Source organism: Cydia pomonella, chromosome 8, assembly GCF_033807575.1.
Source record: "Cydia pomonella isolate Wapato2018A chromosome 8, ilCydPomo1, whole genome shotgun sequence".
NCBI classification, from domain to species: domain Eukaryota; kingdom Metazoa; phylum Arthropoda; class Insecta; order Lepidoptera; family Tortricidae; genus Cydia; species Cydia pomonella.
Genome location: NC_084710.1, coordinates 8,810,247 through 8,829,814, shown reverse-complemented (window position 1 = coordinate 8,829,814; position 19,568 = coordinate 8,810,247). Strand labels below are relative to the sequence as shown.

Here is a 19,568-nt window from a genome sequence, read left to right as displayed (position 1 = left end):
TGCCAGCGGTAAATTAATTAAAAAGCGTAATCGCCGTGATAAGTGTAAAACATCATAATTAAATAACCGTGTTTCAGTGTGTTAGTTGTGTGTAAAATGGAGCACGCTTGTCCTCCGCCAGAATTAAATGTCGAGGGCTGTGCGGCGGCCCGCGCCGACGCATGGAAAAATGGTGGAAGCAATTCGTGGTGTTTCTGAAGGCATCGGGAGTGAGCAAGGAGGCGAAGGATGTACAAGCGATTTAAGTATTTTACACGCGCCCAGAATGCAGGTCGAACTATCAATCAATATGTGACGGCACTAAAAGTACTTAGTCAGGTATGCGAGTTTGATACTTTGAAGGACGGGCTTATACGGGATCGAGTGGTTTGTGGTATTTTTAGTAACGTAGTAAGTCTACTTAGAGCGGACGGATTACTCGCTAAGGCGGTACAGATATGCGAAGCGCACGAAATGTCTACAGAAGAGTGTCGACAGATCGTTCGTTCCACCACATTTATTGTATAAACGTCACAGTTCGGACACAGGCTTCGACTTGTTAGATCCGACTTTTGATGCTGACTGTACATGTTATATATGGATGTCAAACATCTTAATCTTACATAGCATAGCATAATAAAATTTTAACTTGCTTACGTCAGTTCTCATATTGGTTTTATTTTCTTAATTATGACTAGGCCAATAACTTGTAGTTGGAGAAAAAAGTCTTTAATTATGTAACAACTTAATTGTATTTATATCGTATTTCGTTTTTTAACAAACATCTTATCGGTCGGTGTTTATTTTATATCGTTTAATGTGTTATGAGCGGGACATTACGTTCGACTGCGAACGGACTGATTAATCGTTGTCGTGTATGTCGGGCTTTATTCTTTGGAGGATATGTTTTTCTCTAACAAGCATTTAGTTTAATTTATATATTTTATTTTTATTAGAGATAAATCACAATTACAGAATATTTGATCAAAAAGCATCGTTAGACTTGATTGAATTTAATATTGTTTCATAAGAAGTACAAGGAAAAGATGCTTACATCTTGAACCCTTTAATTAAATTACAAAAATATCTTAATAGTATTAGACCAGTAACTAAGTTATTTTCTCTTCGTTACGGCAAAGCCGAAAAAGCCGGTTTTAGCGGTCTAATTTATAGGTATTATGTATAATAAATAGGTACATATGTAGCAAATAGATAGATGGAACATATATATGTTCTACGATTGCGATTTCATTGACTATTTATTGTTGGTGACCACCAAGAAAGAAAAGGTTGTGAATGAGAACTCTTGGGTAGGTAACACTTCTACACTTTTTGTCTTTAACCGAATTCACAATCCGAGTTCATAACGAATGTTCTCGATTTTTTCTACTTAAGTTGGACGTATTTGAAATTTTCTTCTTTTATTCATTTGACATAGTTCATAAAAGATTACATTAGTTGTTGATCTCCAGAATTGGTAATACTGATAAGATGTTCAGGATAATTATGATAATGATGGGGTCTACATAAATCGAGGAAATTCTTCAGAAGTAATATAGGCACACCTTCACGGATTTAAGGTTTTTTTAATTAAACTCCTGTTTTTGCACCTGGAGGATAATATTTGGTTACATTACATAACATTTTACTAATTTTATTCTAGTTAATAACTCACAACTAACATACCAATGCGCCACCCACAGGTGTTAATGTGATTAGTTTTATTCATTACTTAGGTTGTATGTATTGTAACTCGCAACGTGATTAAAGAAAGAGGCATTAACTTTGACGAAGGTACGAAAATAGGCCTGATTATATTACGAAATTAATGCTGGAGTAACCCCCGAGAGGTATTTCCTCTGTTCATTTCCTTAACGGGTATGACAATTACCGAGCTGTCGTTAAAACACCCCTTGCCTCGTTTCAATGACAACTAAGTCAATTCGGATTTGAAATAATATCAAATTAGCAATACATGACCTCTGTCAATTTTTCAAACGTTAGCTTATGGAGCAGAATCCTATACAAGATCGTCTGTTTGAATGTATCCACGGGCAACTAATACTCATCAAGACAATTCTAACAAACTCAGCACACATATAGTTTGCGTTATTTTATCACAGTTCACATGGCCATCTCCTACCTCTATCATCAGATCAACTCCATGTTATTAAAATATTGCAATGTTACTTACATATGTATGCAAAATTTCAGCTCAATCGGAAATCGAAAAGTGCAAAATTTTGCTTCCGAGATTTGACCCACAAAATAATTAACAGGGCAAGTTAAATAAAAGCTAGTAAAAATATAAATAAACAAATATTTTGGGCAAACTTACACACACCGACCTAACCCCAAAGCTACATATAAGTATTATATAGCTACAAGGCAACGGTATACATATATTTATAATTAGTTTGCTATATATCTCTCTACCCTAGACTTACCTAGACTCTTACTTTGGGACGCCACGTGTGTGGACCTTTCACTAAGGTTGGCAGGCCAATACGAACGTACACTGACATTAGAATTATATCTGAATTATGTCATTTACTTATCGTGCATTTCGCTAATATAATATCAATAATATATTTCGGAGAAAAGTGTGAACTCAGCATATTATTTTGGAATTTAATCTTTTTTTTAATACCACGTCGGTGGCAAACTAGCATACGGCTCGCCTAATGGTAAGCAGTCACCGTATCCTATGGACGCCTGCAACTCCAGATGTGTTACATGCAAGTTACCGACCCTCTGTCCGATAAAATGAAATCTATCTTTTAAATGTTAGTTTTTCGTACTGTTTAGCTTGTCGTCGCGCCTATAACTTTGGATACAAGTTTTATAAATAATTTTAAAAGCAGCATTTTATTTTTAGTTTCATAGTTTTTGCTGAATTAAGGGTTATTAATGTTCAGGGCATTGGTAATTTAGACGTCCAAAGGGAGTTCAATTATCGGCAAAATTAATGATTCTCATCATGGCTCTCGACATTAATGGCCGATAAAGCCTGCTGCCCAGATTGTTTAATATATTGTATATGATTCATGACTCTTATAGTTACCTTATGATAAACCTTGATTTGGAACATAAGTTTCCAGAACTCTGTTCCAAATATAGGTTATGAGAAAACACCATTTTCTCGGAACATTCTATTAGCACGTCAGGATTTTAATTTCAAAACATTGTTGGCAGGTCGAAAGGCACCCTCAAGACGGCTTGCTTGCTTGCTTGGCCGGACGGTCTGCCGGACGTATCATACATGGATTTTGTGTAAGTAATATATTTTTATTTTTTAACACGTGTATGTGCAAAATTTTGAACGAAATATTGGCTAGGCACCCTGGCGTGTACAGGATGCCCTAGGGGAAGTACTTCATTGGAGAGATCGGCCGAAATATTTCGACGAGTTAGACAAATATGGGAATATGTGGTTTTCAGACTTTTAAAACTGAAACTTAATTTTTGATTGAGCCAAAACTTCAAACGATATGGGACACCAATTGTCTGAAATTAATTTTCTAATTTTCATGTAGCTTTCATTGGCTATCAACCGAAATATTAATAAACTTGGGCAATATGTCCCAAAACAAATCAAACAAAGTTACCCACTATTACCAAGAGGCCGACTGTGATACTCGTAGACGCGGTAGTTAACCGACAATGCCCATTTTAGATAGAAATGTCTAGATTGTGGTTGTGTTTACTAATAAAAATATTTTTACCACTGCTAGGTACTGCTAATTAAAATTATAGTTATTCTTATTATTTATGATCTGTGCCTACCTGCCATCATCTGTTCAGTCACAAATTAAAATAAGCTTTACTCATGATACCTAATCCCGTAGAAAAATGTCGTCTACGTAGGCGTAGTAGTGACTCATGCAGGTCAGTTAATTATTTCTCCACAAGACATATCTTGGACGTAATTAAAACGTGATTGATGAGCCTGAAGAATATATTGTTTTCTCAAAGGTCACTGAACAAATGTCAAATAATTATATCTAGATGGACGAATAGACTGTTTGTTTCCAAATAGTATATTTATTAAAAATAATAGGTGTTATATTGTAGACTATAATTATTCTCAATCTAGATATAATTATACCTTTACTTAGGATTTACTTAATACAATGTCAGGGAAGCTGAACACTATAATTAGCTGCAGAAAAAAGGAAAACTAAGACGTAAATACGCAAAACAAAACTTTTATTATGCTTGGTTTTGCGCTCAAACGGTTAGCCCTGGCAAACCCATTGTGTTCTAACTACGATGTATTGTTGTCGCGACATAGCTATAAAGTGGAAATATTCGGATACACGCTACGGCTACAGGTTTTATATAAGTAATGCCATTTGGCCAAGTAAAAAAAAAACGTTCCATACACACATTTAATAACAAAATTTAATCCTGATCTTGAAGACATAAAATTGATTTAAATGAGCCCAACGCAAGATTTTAGTTTTTATACTGAATTTTTACACGTTTTAATCAAAGATTTATCTCACAAAATTCACACGGAAACTAGACTTTATTTGCAAGGGCAAACTCCAACCTAAACCTTAAAAGGTTAAAGTTAGCTTGAAGGAAAAAAATCACGAAAACATGCACTCGTAAATCCCCTGCATACGAGAGCAGGATACTGTAAGTAAAAATAAGCTAATGATATAACCAAGAAATCTGACGAACAAATTTTTCAGCAGTTTTTCACAATTTTCGTTTTTAGAGTAAGTAATTGAGATAGATGATAAATTTGATGGTTATATCTTCCGTTGCAAGAATCAGGCGCCGCGCCATATATTTTATATCCTTCTCATTTCCTGGATTTACGTCACATCTATTCTAATGTGAAACATGCCAAAAGGACTTGAAATCTCATATATATAAAATATCAAATATCAAACATTTATGCAGCAAATAGGCCACGAAGCACTTTTACATATCCATTATTATGTACAAACGATAAAAATTACAAATATGGAATCGATAAATAATATATACTTTATTACTGATGTAAACTGTCTCGAAATGTCAAAGCTGTTTTTTTAATTACGTTCAACAAACAAAATTAAGGGCAATATTTAAGTCTTAAATGTGTGGTTTTAAGTGTCGTTTAAAGTATAATGACAAATACAATTATAAAACTTACCAAGTTTATTTCTAAAGATAATCGGCCTCGACAATTGATTACTCAGACTTATTTTCTGGTAAAGTAATATTCAGTTTTTAGTAAATACGAGTAAAGTTTCTGCTACATTAACATGAGATGAAAACCGATTATGCCAAGCGAAAAGCGTTTCGGGTCAAGAAAGGTATGCCAAATAGAGGAAACCATTCAAATGATTTCCGTATTATGGCGTGTTTGTCCAATGCCGTAACACTACATTTAATATGGGTTAAGTGCTCGTTAAGGTCGAGATTTGCACTCTAAATAATTAAATCACGTGTGGCAGTGTAAACAATATTTTCATCACACTTACTTTAAAAAGATCTTATTACATGTAGGTGTACGACGACACAGGCCTATATTGTTCCCACGGGAGTTATAGATTGTGGAAAAAGAGCTATAACACATACAAACTACAGTCAGAACTCAATCCCTTTATTTGTGGGACGATTCATTAACGCAATTTTGTTCATTGAGAAACAAAGAGGTACTTGAAAATGATGAGTGTTTTCCAAAGGGAGATGGGATAAATGCATTTTGAGAATGAAGCAATCTCAGGAATCAAATACGTTTTCATTTCATGGATCCAAAGATGCTTTTACACATTTTGATGTAACCTTGAAATACAATGTAAGAGAATACGACTTCCTTTGTGTCTGAATATGGAAATGTAACCGAGAATCGATTTACCGGTGACGTTAGTAACTTTGTTTAATTTAAAAAATAACTAAATAAAACTTTATTTTAAACGCTTATTATGCTAACGTGGATGACCACGTTTAGTCGTCGAATATATGTATACATAATATATTGCAATATATTAAGTGATTGGTGGAATTGGCTTATGAGTTTTAACACTTATTACATTTACACAAAGTACATGCTTATCAAAAATATAAATAAAATATCGAAATATTTTAAATATTTTCGAAACTTAAGGAGTTGTACAAAGACTAAGTAGGTATACAGTTATACACTCGTTCTACCTTACTTCGTTTTACCCCATACAGGAAACGGATTGTTTTTGTAATTTTTGTATCTCTTAAACGGTCGACAATCGGGAATAAAAGTACGAGTCGGACTCGCCCATGAAGGGTTCCGTACCATGTATGACGTATTAAAAAAAACTACTTACTAGATCTCGTTCAAACCAAGGTGGAAGTTTGCATGGTAATGTATTTATATCATATATTTTTTTTAGATTTTTCATTCTGTTACAGAGGGGGGACACACATTTTACCACTTTGGAAGTGTCTCTCGCGCAAACTATTCAGTTTAACAAAAATGATATTAGAAACCTAAATATCATTTTTGAGGACCTATCCATAGATACCCCACACGTATGGGTTTGACAAAAAAAAAATTAAAATGTTATGCCGTATTAAAAAAAACTACTTACTAGATCTCGTTCAAACCAATTTTCTGTGGAAGTTTGCATGGTAATGTACATCATATATTTTTTTTTAGATTTATCATTCTCTAATTTTAGATTTTACACGGGGGGGACACAAATTTTACCACTTTGGAAGTGACTCTCGCGCAAACTATTCAGTTAAAAAAAAATATTAGAAACCTAAATATCATTTTTGAAGACCTATCCATCTATATTACCCCACACTTATGGGTTTGATAAAAAAAGATTTTTTGAGTTTCAGTTCTAAGTATGGGGAACCCCCAAAATTTATAGTTTTTTTTTTCTATTTTTGTGTGAAAATCTTAATGCGGTTCATAGAATACATCTACTTGCCAAGTTTGAACAGTATAGCTCTTATAATTTTGGAAAAAAGAGGCTGTGACATAAACGGACAGACAGACGGACATGACAAATCTATAATGGTTCCGTTTTTTGCCATTTGGCTACGGAACCCTAAAAAGCAATATAAAATACTGTATTAGTACGGAACTGTCGGAGCATGAGCCGAAGTCGTACTTACATAGCCGGTTTTTTAATTATTTAATTTCATACATTACTGTGGATATTAACTTTACCGTTTTATCACACGAAACAAATACATTAAATTAGTAAAGTTATATAAAGTTTAAATCACCAAGACAAAGTACGAGTATGAATATAAAGGGGCCCACTGATTAACAGTCCGTCGGACGGCATCGGACTGCCAGTTGTTCGGAACTGTTAACTTTTTGTTCTGAGGCCATTAGAAAGGCCATTTTTCGCATTTTATTTTCTTTTACATCCTTACACGGATCCCAATATTTTTTTTAGGAAGTATATATTATATGCGTAGATTCAAATAAAATTTCATATAATTCGGGATATTTAGTTGTTAAATTGAAATGTAAATATAAGTATGCGTTGCTACTGAAATATCGTACACGTTTCTAAATTCTAAAAACGTTATCGCTAACTATAGTGTTTTATGCATTTTTTTGACGATTTTTGACTCTTACCTACCTATTTCCTTACATTAAAATAAATGTCTGCTCTAACATGCCGCATTCATATTACTTACCTTATTATTATACCTAGATATTTTTGTAGCACGAACGTTGACGTCTAAGTGTTTGATAAAATAAAAACATCGACAGTCCTGTTATCGATAAGTGCCACTTTAACGTGATAGAGGTAATACAAAGAAAAATATAGGGTGCGTTAAAAATAGATAATAGTAACAAAACTATAAATTTATTTATATTTTACATACTTTAGAAAACAAATTGAAACCCTTGTAATTTTCTTTCTTCGTGTCACTGAATTAACTCTCCCATAAGTCACTCCATGATAAACACACACCCAAATTGTCTTTCAAATTGACGCAGAATGATACAACATGTACTATATTAAACCCATTTTTGATCCCATAGCAAATCTGTGTCTGTGTCTCTGTATATGGCTACAGTGTAGGTGTATCTTAGTTTTTTATTATTAACAGTATCGCACTGATGTATTAATGACCCTCTTTCTCTTTCACTTAAATATGTATACTTCGTTGAAGTAGTAAGTATGTACTTATCGATAACAAGATTGTCGATATTTTTATTGTGGTAAGCACTAAGCAAATTCTGTTCCTGCTAGAAAAATATCTAGGTATACTTATTATACATGTTGTAAGCCATCTTGCAAATTCATAATCAGACGATCGCTCAGCGCTGGCAGCGTTCCAGGTAGAATGCAGTACCTCAAACCTCACATGTAACTTCAGCTTCATAAAGCTGTATAACGTTACTAAAATCTCTGCACATAATACATTTTAATAGTATGGCGGTGGAATGTATGCAACGTCATGGCCGAGAAAGCTTTGAATAATGAAAATAAAACAACTAAGGTTAATCGGTGAGAATGTTCTTGTTTTTGTAAGCAGCATTTATACCTATAATAAACAGACCCAAAATTAATTACTATTCAGTAACTACGAGTAAGTCAAAGTAAGAGAAACGGAACCCTAGAAGCCCCTAGAAACGCCGTGGAAATTTGTTTAAAACAAGAATAAACAACTAAGTAGTTTAAACTAAGGTATTTAGGAAAACTAACTTAAACCTAGTGTTGACGGTAAGCAACTTTGTATAAGTAAGTCAAACTAATTGTGCTCATGGGGTATTTCTAAACGTTACTTTTGCCACTGACCTGTCTTATACCTTTTAGTTACTAATAATAATAAATAGGGGACATCTTACACATATCAACCTCGCCCCAAATTAAGCAAAGCTTGCACTATGGGTACTGGACTTATATACATAGAAAACACCGATGACCAAGGAAAAAATATCTGTGTTCATCATTCAAATAATTTCCCTCACCGGTATTCGAACCCAGTACCATCGGCTTTATAGGCAGGGTCACTACCCACTTGTTACTGCTGCATAAAATATTATTGCGTGATACTGTGTCTGAAGCACACTATCAAATATTACACTAGGAGTAAGACCCTAGTTATTGCCTGTTTCCTGGATCTATCTAGGGCTTTTGACCTGGTTTCCTACAATATACTATGGAAAAAAACTGCAGATAACCGGTATACCACCGGAAATGGTACGTATATTCAGGTGCTGGTATGGAAATCAGGTCAACAGCGTTAGATGGGCTAATGTGCTGTCTGATGAATACAGGTTGGAGTGTGGGGTAAGACAGGGTTTGAGTTCACCAACGCTCTTCAATTTGTATATTAACGAACTGATTGAGACGCTCAGCAGCATCCATGTCGGGTGTCATATAGACGGAATATGCGTTAACAACATAAATTACGCGGACGACATGGTGCTTCTGAGCGCCTCGGTCTGTGGTATACGAAGGCTGCTCAATGTGTGCGAGGCCTATGCTGTCAGTCACGGTCTGAAATATAATGTTAAAAAAAGCCAGTATGTCGTCTTTGAGTGCGACCGCAACAAATATTCAGAGTTCCCCGCAATTGAGCTAAATGACAATACTATGGACCGGGTAACCCAATTTAAATATTTAGGCCATGTGGTTGCGGCCGACCTCAAGGACGACATGGACATCGAATGGGAGCGGAGAGCCTTATCGGTGCGTGCGAATATGATAGCTCGAAGGTTTGCGGGGTGCTCCAGGGGGGTACGGGTTACCTACTCTTTTTAGAGCTTTCTGTACTTCCCTGTATGTGTATACCTGCAACCTTTGGGTTCAGTATTCGCAGCGGGCCTATGGGGCTCTCCGTGTCCAATATAATAACGCGTTTCGGGTGATTGTGGGACTGCCCCGCTTCTGTAGCGTATCAGGAATGTTTGCGGAGGCGCGCGTTGATTGTTTTCAGACGACCTTGCGCAGGCGCGCCGCATCCCTGGTGCGCCGGGTGCGGGACAGTCCCGATATCATCTTAAGAATGATAGGGGATAAGCCTGATTGTCCGCTAATGCTACACTGTGCGGGACTACATTCCCCTATGGGTTCCATACAGTGGTAACTGGTAGGTTAAGTGTCTAGATTTATGTATAATTTTTAGGCTTAGGTACTAACCCTTTGGAAACTCTTTTTTACTAACAAAATGTATGTGTCACAGTTACATGAAATAAATGTTTTCTAATTCAAATTCAAATAAGTCAAGGACAAATTTTAATTACCATGTTTTTTTTTTAGCTCAAAGTAGATTTAACTTTTTGGGAACAAATCAAATTATTTTTACCAAATATTTTGATTTCTGTTATCACTGGAGGGCTTCGTCACCTTTTCTTTAGTACCTATTACGACTAATATAACATACATTTTAGTTTATAGAGGTAATTCAAAGTTCATCATTAGATTCTTGATTATTAAAGTTTTCGTATTATTATCGTAGTATATTCTTTTATAAAAAGACTTTGGCTGTGAAACTATTGAACAATTTCTTGTACAATGTTGTTTTATCTGTATCATTAAAATAGTAATACTTATCTGTCTTATGGTGTGTATCTAGACACCATAAGATAGATAAGTATTACTATTTTAATGATACAGATAAAACAACATTACTATCTTAGGCAGATGTTAGCTTAAAATATTGTTTCTTTAAATTACAAAATATAATCGACTGTCACGTACATGAAAATGTTAAACTTAACAAAAACACCAATTTTCAAGCAAGCCATTTCAATAAATATTAACGAATGAATGAAATATTACTTCAGATCAATGAGAACACAGTGTAATAAACGAATACTGAATCATTCTAGGGGTCTGTCCCTTGAGTGTACCTGTGAATATAGAACATACGCGCTTGCCTTTCACCTAATACAGATGTTTATGCGTTACATATTTCAAATATATGTTACGGGCAACTTGATTAACCGGGCAGTATAAAATAATTACCGGTTATTATAAATAATGCCCAAGAGCGTCGGGCAAATTGATAAATTTATTATTTTGGCCGGTCCATATTAGTAATGCCCTACGGCCCGTGGTCCATTGAATAAATCGAGGTTTGATATATCTTGAATTGATCACATGTAATGGGCAATATGAATACTTCCCTACTTCTAGCGGGACAATGTGATAAATTAATTGACAACATTTCATTTTTATAAAACCTGAAATGTTACGTATGATTTGGAAGTTTTTTGATTTCTGAACACAGCAATATATTAATATGAATGTAATATCGCTTATTACGAAAAATACACACGAAACTGGAGTTACGCCATTTTAGAATAAGTACATATGAAAAAAAATTATAATAAAATAAATACAAGGCCTAGTGAAAAAAAAAACTATTAGCTTATTCCTCGTTTCAATTAAAGTGTAGAGATCCAATAAAATTCTAAGGGTCAGAAATATGAAATGTAAATTTTTAATAAGCACCGACCGACCGACAGCGACCGATACTATTTTATCTTTTGCAGAGGTTGCAAATCCTGCCGGAAGCGTACATTTTTCATTTTCTTTTCCGTTAATATAAAAATGTGATTAATTCGTTAACTTTGAACAACTATGCAGCCGGCCTACGACATCGATTCGATTCGCTCTGTCTCTCTAGTTAGTTAGTGCTTCTGGGTATTTTCCGCAAATCGACAACCATTGTGCCTATTTTGCGTGAAATCGAGGTAGCGCTACTCTAACCACCCCAGCTTTCAGGTTGCTAACTGCCTCCTTTAGTGTGCACGGAGTCCCTAGGTATTTGTTCCTGTATACTTCTACCCGTCTAGGAGAATGTGTTTAGTTGTTTCCTCTTTGCACGTTCTGCACATGGGGCTGTCTGTTTTACCCATATTGTGTAGGTATTTGTTTAGTGTGTTGTGTCCTGTAATTAATCCTACTATTTTACGTAGTTGGTATCTAGGTGTTTTCAGTACTATTTTGGTGAGCTTGTAGTTTGGTTCCGGTAAAACATCTTTGGTCTGCCTGAATGTGTCAATTTCCTGCCAGTACTTATTGTGGAGTTGTCTGTGATGTTATATCTAGATGGTTGTGTATGTAAGATATTGGTAGGGGTATGATGGGCTCGGATCCATATGCCGGTGTTTCTGAACCTTTCCTGGCCAGTTCATCCGTTGCATCGTTTCGTCTTGATCCACTATGCTCCTTTATCCATTGAACGGTTACTTTGTTGCCTTCTTTGCTAACTTCAGTAAGGCTTCGATGACATTCGAGTACAAGCTCTGAAGTAAGTTTGTCGCTGCATAGCGCTTGTAGTACTGATTTACTGTCTGACAGTATTAGTATATTTTCGTGTTTCACTTGCCTTCTTGTTATAGCATTAAAATCTTTTACTATTCCTACACATTCAGCTTGGAATACCGTGTTATGGTTGCCCAGAGGTTTTGAGATGCGTATGTTCTGGTCCTCCGAGTAGACACCGCATTTGTTTTTGAGCCATCTGTAAATATTCTTAGGTTTGATTGATTTAGTCCTTCTCTCGGGTCTTCTGTTAATGATATGGCGTAATCTTTCCAGAAAATCATAGTTTTTGCTGTTTTGTCTATAGGCGCTTCCAACAGTTTTGAGATCGTATTTTCATAAATCTTATTGTGTGCTGAGCTGAAAGATGTCCATAGGCATAGATTTTTTAATCGAAGAGCCCCGGCAACCGCTTCTTTCTGTATATATATGTGTAATGGCAGGAGTTCTAGCATTATTTCTAGCGCCGCAGTCAGAGTAGTTTTCATACAGCCCGTTGCAGCCACACATGCTAGTCTTTGTGTTTTGTTTAGTTTGTCTATTGCCGTGGTTAGTTGGGTGCCGGGCCACCATACAACCTGTCTCTGTCTGTCTCTCTATCACTCTTCCATATTATCTTCCATATTATAATAAATAAATTATCGCGACAGTCACAGTTGCTTTTCGACCGCTACGAAGCATAGGTAAGTGATTTGGTCGTCATACTGACCTGTCAAAGTGATTAATCATGCAGTTTTAATTACATTGCTGCCCACTTGATGCGGGCATTAAGCTTACTGACCAGACATTATTCATAGTGACCGGACTTATCAAGTTGCCCGTAACATATACATAGGGACTTAAGACAACAGTAGACGACCGCTTCTCCATACAAACTAAGTCCCCATTTTACTCCCAGGATATTGATATTATGGAGTTTTTTTTCGTGATTAATTGGATATTGATGCCTATGCCTCTTTGTTTGACTTTAATGTTTTTTTTTATTATTGTAAAAGTTAGGAGCGAAATACAAATTCCGTACAAAATTTCAAAATTCCATAAAAAAAATTAAACAATCGGTCACCGCGGTAGTTTCATCAACTCATAGAAATATATTTCCTATAATGTTAGCAGAGGTAGGAAGACTACATTTGTATGGAGAAGCGGTCATCCCCTTTCCTCTTAAAGACTAATTTTATAAGAATTCTTGTGTTCTTTTGGCACAGAAAATATAATTCCGTGTGTAAAATTTGTGATTCCGTGGTATAGGTACTTAATCATGTTAATAGCTTTCTTGTCAAAATGTATAGGTATTTAAATCGAAAAAAATATGGAGGCAGAGGAAAATGCGGGGCTACGTTTGTATGGAAAAGCGGCAGTCCACTTTCCTCTTAAGGAAATCTTGAACACCCTTCTAAGCATTTTAATAAAGAAAGAATTACAGTGCTTCTTCTTTGTTACTTCCAGTCATCCACCTTGTTCGACTACATTATATTTAACTTATAACCTACATTCCATTTTATATTCGGCAGTCAAGGCTTTTTCAAACACTAGCCTTTGCCCAGTTGCATCGACGGGGATTTAAAATGAAACGTTATTTCAGTTCGACGGTTTCAGCCACAGAACAAAGACAATTGAGGGACAGATTGACGCAGTACGGTATTGGAATAGAGATGGATTTAAAATAAGTCCTAAATAAGGACTGTCATTCGTCAACAATTAAATTGATCACATTGTATTACGAAAGTTACCCATGTTTGAATAACGATGACGATTTCTCGTTAGGTACACAATGATTTTAATTAAACTGTTAACGATTGTACATGAGAGAGTAAAACGTTTGGATTTCTTTAATGAATCACTATTAAAATTTTGTAGGCGCGCGGTATGCTGAAAATACACCAGCTGTCCCTACAGTAAACATACATAAAAACCACATCAGCACATACAACCTTCTTCTTGGGTGGAAATAGGTTAGTTTATTTTGGTAATCCTCCTCCCTCTAAAAGTAGAGAAAGGGGTAATGTCGTAACTTCTTAAGGATTTATAGAAATGACAATAGCAAAATATTTTTGTGGTACTACTTATAAGCATTTTTTTGCTTATTAAGTAGGTATTATACATCAATTCACAAAAGATTAAGTTTATAAGTATAAATGCAGACATAGTCAATATAGAAAACATTAGTCATCAAAGCGTCTTTAATCTCCTTATTCGCGGGAAATTACCATATCCACGGTTTTGGAAATGCACAAACAATAATTTAGCAATTTACCTAATTAGTCTTTATATACATAATGATTTAATAAGAAGGGCATCAGTAACCCTATTGAACCTATTGGTCACCCTCCTGTTTTTATCTCCGATAACGTAATAAACTATTAACACCTATGAACCCTTATTCCAGCTCTTTTTTTCTTTCGACTGGAATATTTTTTACAACATTTAACCACACATGCCTGCATATTTTATTTTTTTCTTTCTACAATTCACTCCAATAACGTCTCGATCCGATTGACGGCAGACTGGTGGATGATAGCTGTCAATGTGTGTGTGTGTCGTGTGTAAGAAATTAGTGGATGATGGAATCCTTGTTGTGTATTACCAAAACTACGTCCGTAGTATTATTAGTCCAAGGCTACGACATTGTTTTCTTACAGGAACTGCATTGACATTGACACAAAAAAAAAATTACGGCTTGACAGGAGTACCATACCCCCTATTCATAAAACTTTAGATTTTAGCTAAATTATTTTTATCCCTTTCTTACATATACATAAGTCAAAACGACAGATGAAGACAAACAATTCATAGCTAATTCAGGCCAGGAGACTTGGTGAAGCTAATTTATATAGTGCCGCATAAAAACTTTTTTAGTGATATGTTTTTCGGATATTTAGATTTTTGTTATTTTTTTGGTTCACAGGTACCAAGTATTGTTCTTCGTAGTGACGTACGCAGTCCCAATGCTGGGCATGACGTTCTTCTACTCGGCGATGGGCCGCGTGCTGTGGGGCTCTCGGTCCATAGGGGAGCTAACGCAGCGGCAGATAGACTCCATCCGGTCGAAGCGGAAGGTACCATTTTTAATGACGTATGCAAACTATAGCTGGACAGACGTTCTTTTACTCGATAATGTGCCGCACGCTTCGAGGCCTGCAATCAATTAGTAGTGAAACTATATAGGTATAGAAAGTGGCGAAAATCTACTGCAGTCCCTAAATCATTAATCATTTTCTACATTTCCTACAGAAATAATGCAATTATTACTTCCTGCAAAATCGCGTACAATAAAGTGATATAATGTCCCACGTCTTTTGATAAAAAGGTACTCTGAACTAGATTTTATTTTCCTAGTAGCGAAACTCAATGTTAGCTATGTATGAGGTAACTATTGATATGCTAAGTAGCCTGTCATATTTTCTTTCACAAGAGATTTATGCGCGAACATTTCATAAGTTTTAAAGACACTTGACATAAAGGAACATTTCAATAGCCCGCTAACACATTCTTGCAATATGAGTGACAAAACTGACACATAAAAACATTTTTGCTACAAATCTTTTCAACATAATGTGTATCGGATTGCATAATCTTATCAATTCTTTGAGCACAAACCGGCTCAGAATATAACTGAGTATGGATTGAGAATTCTAAGTGATTTTAAAGTATGTATAAATTCATGTAAAAAAAAAATTACCAATAAGAGATAAAATTAACGTCCGGGTAATTGTGTCATCGGGTTTACCGACCCGCAAGCGTTAAGTTGATTAATTACCGGAGTATAAAAATTACATGTTGACGTAATAAATATCTGACATAGGTGCTTTAAAATTCTATATGAGCATAATGTTAATTTAAAATTGCGTTGGTATATCATAGAGGTATAAGACGCAGCCTGTTTCATGATTAGAAAAAATATTATACTATTTCATGATTAGCTACTACATAGGTCACTAGATATGTTTTGCAATAGACACATATTGAAACAAAGAAGTGCCCTATCATACATACTTTTTAAAACTATATTTCCATAGACAATGTTAGGCGAGATAACATTTACTTTCTTTTTCAGTTTAAGTAAAAAACAACTTTAAACTTTTTAAACGTCGGCGTAACAAATATTTTATACAACCTTTTCATTTTATACAATTTTTAAATCTTTTTTTATAAGTACATTTAAAAAGAAAGTAAATGTTTTCCCGCCAAACATTGTCTATGGAACTAAAGTCTTAAAAAATATATATGATAGTCCAGGCTTTGGTTGCTACAAAATATTTGACGCTGACTGTACCTAATAATCATTTTGCAAGTAAATAAATCCTAAAGGTTCCAAGCTGAAATAAATATCAAACAATAAAGAAAAAGTGACCACGTCCACGGGTGGCCCCGAAACACTTAGACACTTCTTAGGGTTCCGTACCCAAAGGGTCAAAAGGGACCCTATTACTGAGACTTCGCTGTCCGTCCGTCCGTCTGTCACCAGACTGGATACAGCCATGAGATATCATGAACCGTGATAGTAAGCCAGTTGAAATTTCTACAGATTATGTATTTCTGTTGCCACTATAACAACAAATACTAAAAACAGATTAAAATAAATATTTAAGGGGGCTCCCATACAACAAAACATAATTTTTTGCCGTTTTTATAAATAACGGTACGGAACCCTTCGTGCGCGATTCCGATTCGCACTTGGCCGGTTTTTCTTTAGTGTATGAAATCTATTTTAATCATTTTGTATTATGAACATGCAAACAAGCTCCCGGTTTGAAATTACGCAATTTATTTTATTAAGCCCTTCAATCAGGGCACTGCAAACGCTGATTTCAATATGTCAAGAGTATGCGGAAACGCATGGTCTAAAATATAATGTAAAAAAAGTGAGCTGATGGTTTTCAAGCCCAGATCTAAGACCTACACCAGTTTGCCTGATGTATCTCTATATGGCACACCTCTGCTTAGAGTTAGCAAGTTTAAGTACTTAGGCCATTGGGTTACCGAAGATCTTAGCGATAACTGTGATATTGAGAGGGAACGTAGGTCGCTGGCCGTGCGGTGCAATATGCTTACCCGCAGGTTTGCACTTTGTACACACGCAGTTAAAGTAACGCTTTTCAAAGCTTACTGCCAGTCTTTCTACACTTGCAGCCTGTGGGGTGTCTATACGCGGCGGGCGTACAGCGACCTACGAGTGCAGTACAACAACGCTTTCAGAATGCTGATGAGGCTGCCTCGACACTGTAGCGCCTCCGGGATGTTTGCGGAGGCGCAAGTCGACGGCTTTGCGGCTATCATGCGGAAGCGGTGCGCCTCTTTACTTAGCCGCTGGCGGGGCAGCGCTAACAGTATCATGATAGCGTTGTTGGACAGGTGGGACTCCCCTCTGCTGCAGCGGTGGACAAAACTCCACTCTGTAGCAAAATAACAATGTATTTAGGTTAAAATTATTTTGTTATTCCCCTAACACTATTTTATAAGTTAAATGAAAATGTAACTAACAACTATGGATTTTTTATCCGAAATAAAATCATTTTATTTTTTATTTTATTTATTATTATTTTATTATTAATATTTTGATGACAACATAGTCTTTCAAAACCTTTGTGTATTTATCTTGTAAAGTGTCAGTATTCATAAATCTAAGAAAACCTCTGTCACCGAATAAGTAATAGTACCTATCACTATCATCATGCCTCTGTTAAATTCTGTACCTATTTTTCTTACAAACTCAAATATTAAAATGACAGATAGGGACAAACGATTATCAATGACATGTTAGATTTGACAGAAATTTATGGATGAACGCCATTATAGTATTTTTCAAACTCAATAGGGAGGCTAACAGGTGTCATTTCAATAGGGAGCGTGCATTAACTATAGGAGGCAGCACAGGAGCCGTCAGATTTTTGGCGCGAGGCGTAAATGTGATGTTTTTTGTTACGATGTAGCCCACAAGATGGCAGAACCTACTATGCACAAGAAAACACTTGACGTGTAAATGTGCCTGTTTATGGTTCCGATTCAGACCACAAGATGGCAGACCCTCCAACGCGCACGGTCCCTATACAATTTTGCAAGATTTAGTCACCTGTCAATGTCATCGTATCCAAGGAGTTTGTAAAATACTTAATTTAAAGGATTTGGGTCAAACACAAAACTGTGTTCACGTGTTTCCTGTAGACTTACCCAAAAGTTAAGGGCTATAAAGGTTAATTTTCTCATTTAACCCTTATCCACATGAAAAGGTACTCGTTTTATTTTGGATAAGTTTGATAAAATCATTACTTACATGTCCACAAGCTGTTAATTATAATTATTGTCCACAGGAGAGAAAACTTGTGCGTTCGTCAGAACTGTACATCCTTTATAGTCCAAGATCCTAGAGCCGCCAGACCTTACTTATTTTCTCATGAATAAAATGTATAGAATAATATAGTGTTAGTACCTATGTACTTTTTAATGTCTGCATGCTTGCTATATTGGCCCGATGGCCATTTGTCCGGTACAAGATACTAAAGGTTGGTAAAAATATTACTAACTTTTCTTAATATTCTCATGACTGATTTTGATGTATGTTTTAGAAAATATTGTTAAATAATGATAATTAACATTTCCAGACCATTTCACACAGACACACATATAAATTTTATGTGGGTCTGGGGGATGGTTACCCTCCAATTGGTGTGGTTACTTACAAAATGTAATAGTAATAGTACCCTGAGTGTCATATATAAAAATCAAAAGAGAGAATATAAGTAGTGACAATATTTTTTTGACAGCTTTAAAGCGTCTGGTAAAAGTTACTGCCAGCAGAAATGGTCTGGAAATGTTGATTATCAAATTTTAATAATATTTTCTAAAACATACATAAAAATGAGTCATGAGAATTCAAGAAAAGTTAGTAATATTTGTACCTACGTTTAGCACCCTGTACCAGACGACAAATAGCCGTCGGGCCAATAAAGCAAGTATGGAGACATTAAAAATACATACGAACACTATATTATCCCATACATTTTAGTCATGAGAAAAAAAAGTAAGGTTTGGCGGCTCTGGGATCTTGCTCTATTAACTTTTGGGCATGTTTATAGGGAAGACGTGAACACAGTTTTTTTAAATTGTTTTTGTGTATTTTTATAACTTAATACTCTTTTCAGGTTGTAAAAATGTTCATATTAGTGATAGTCATCTTCGGAATCTGCTGGTTGCCCTACCAGTCGTACTTCATCTACACGCACTTCAACCCGTCGATCCTGTACAAGAAGTACGTGCAGCACGTCTACCTGGGCTTCTACTGGCTAGCCATGGCTAACGCCATGGTCAACCCGATCATCTACTATTGGATGAACGCGAAGTAAGTGACACTTTGAAACTTTG

At 35.6% G+C, this 19,568-nt stretch overlaps 1 protein-coding gene across 1 annotated transcript in view; it reads left to right on the top strand.

The window, feature by feature from the left end:
• LOC133520490 (tachykinin-like peptides receptor 86C) overlaps window positions 1-19,568 on the top strand; it is a 94,338-nt gene that overhangs the window by 56,965 nt on the left and 17,805 nt on the right. The window contains exons 5-7 of the mRNA XM_061854930.1: window positions 3,175-3,252; window positions 15,115-15,265; window positions 19,349-19,545. Coding sequence (XP_061710914.1) covers window positions 3,175-3,252; window positions 15,115-15,265; window positions 19,349-19,545 — 426 coding nt within the window. The remainder of the gene's footprint in view (window positions 1-3,174; window positions 3,253-15,114; window positions 15,266-19,348; window positions 19,546-19,568) is intronic.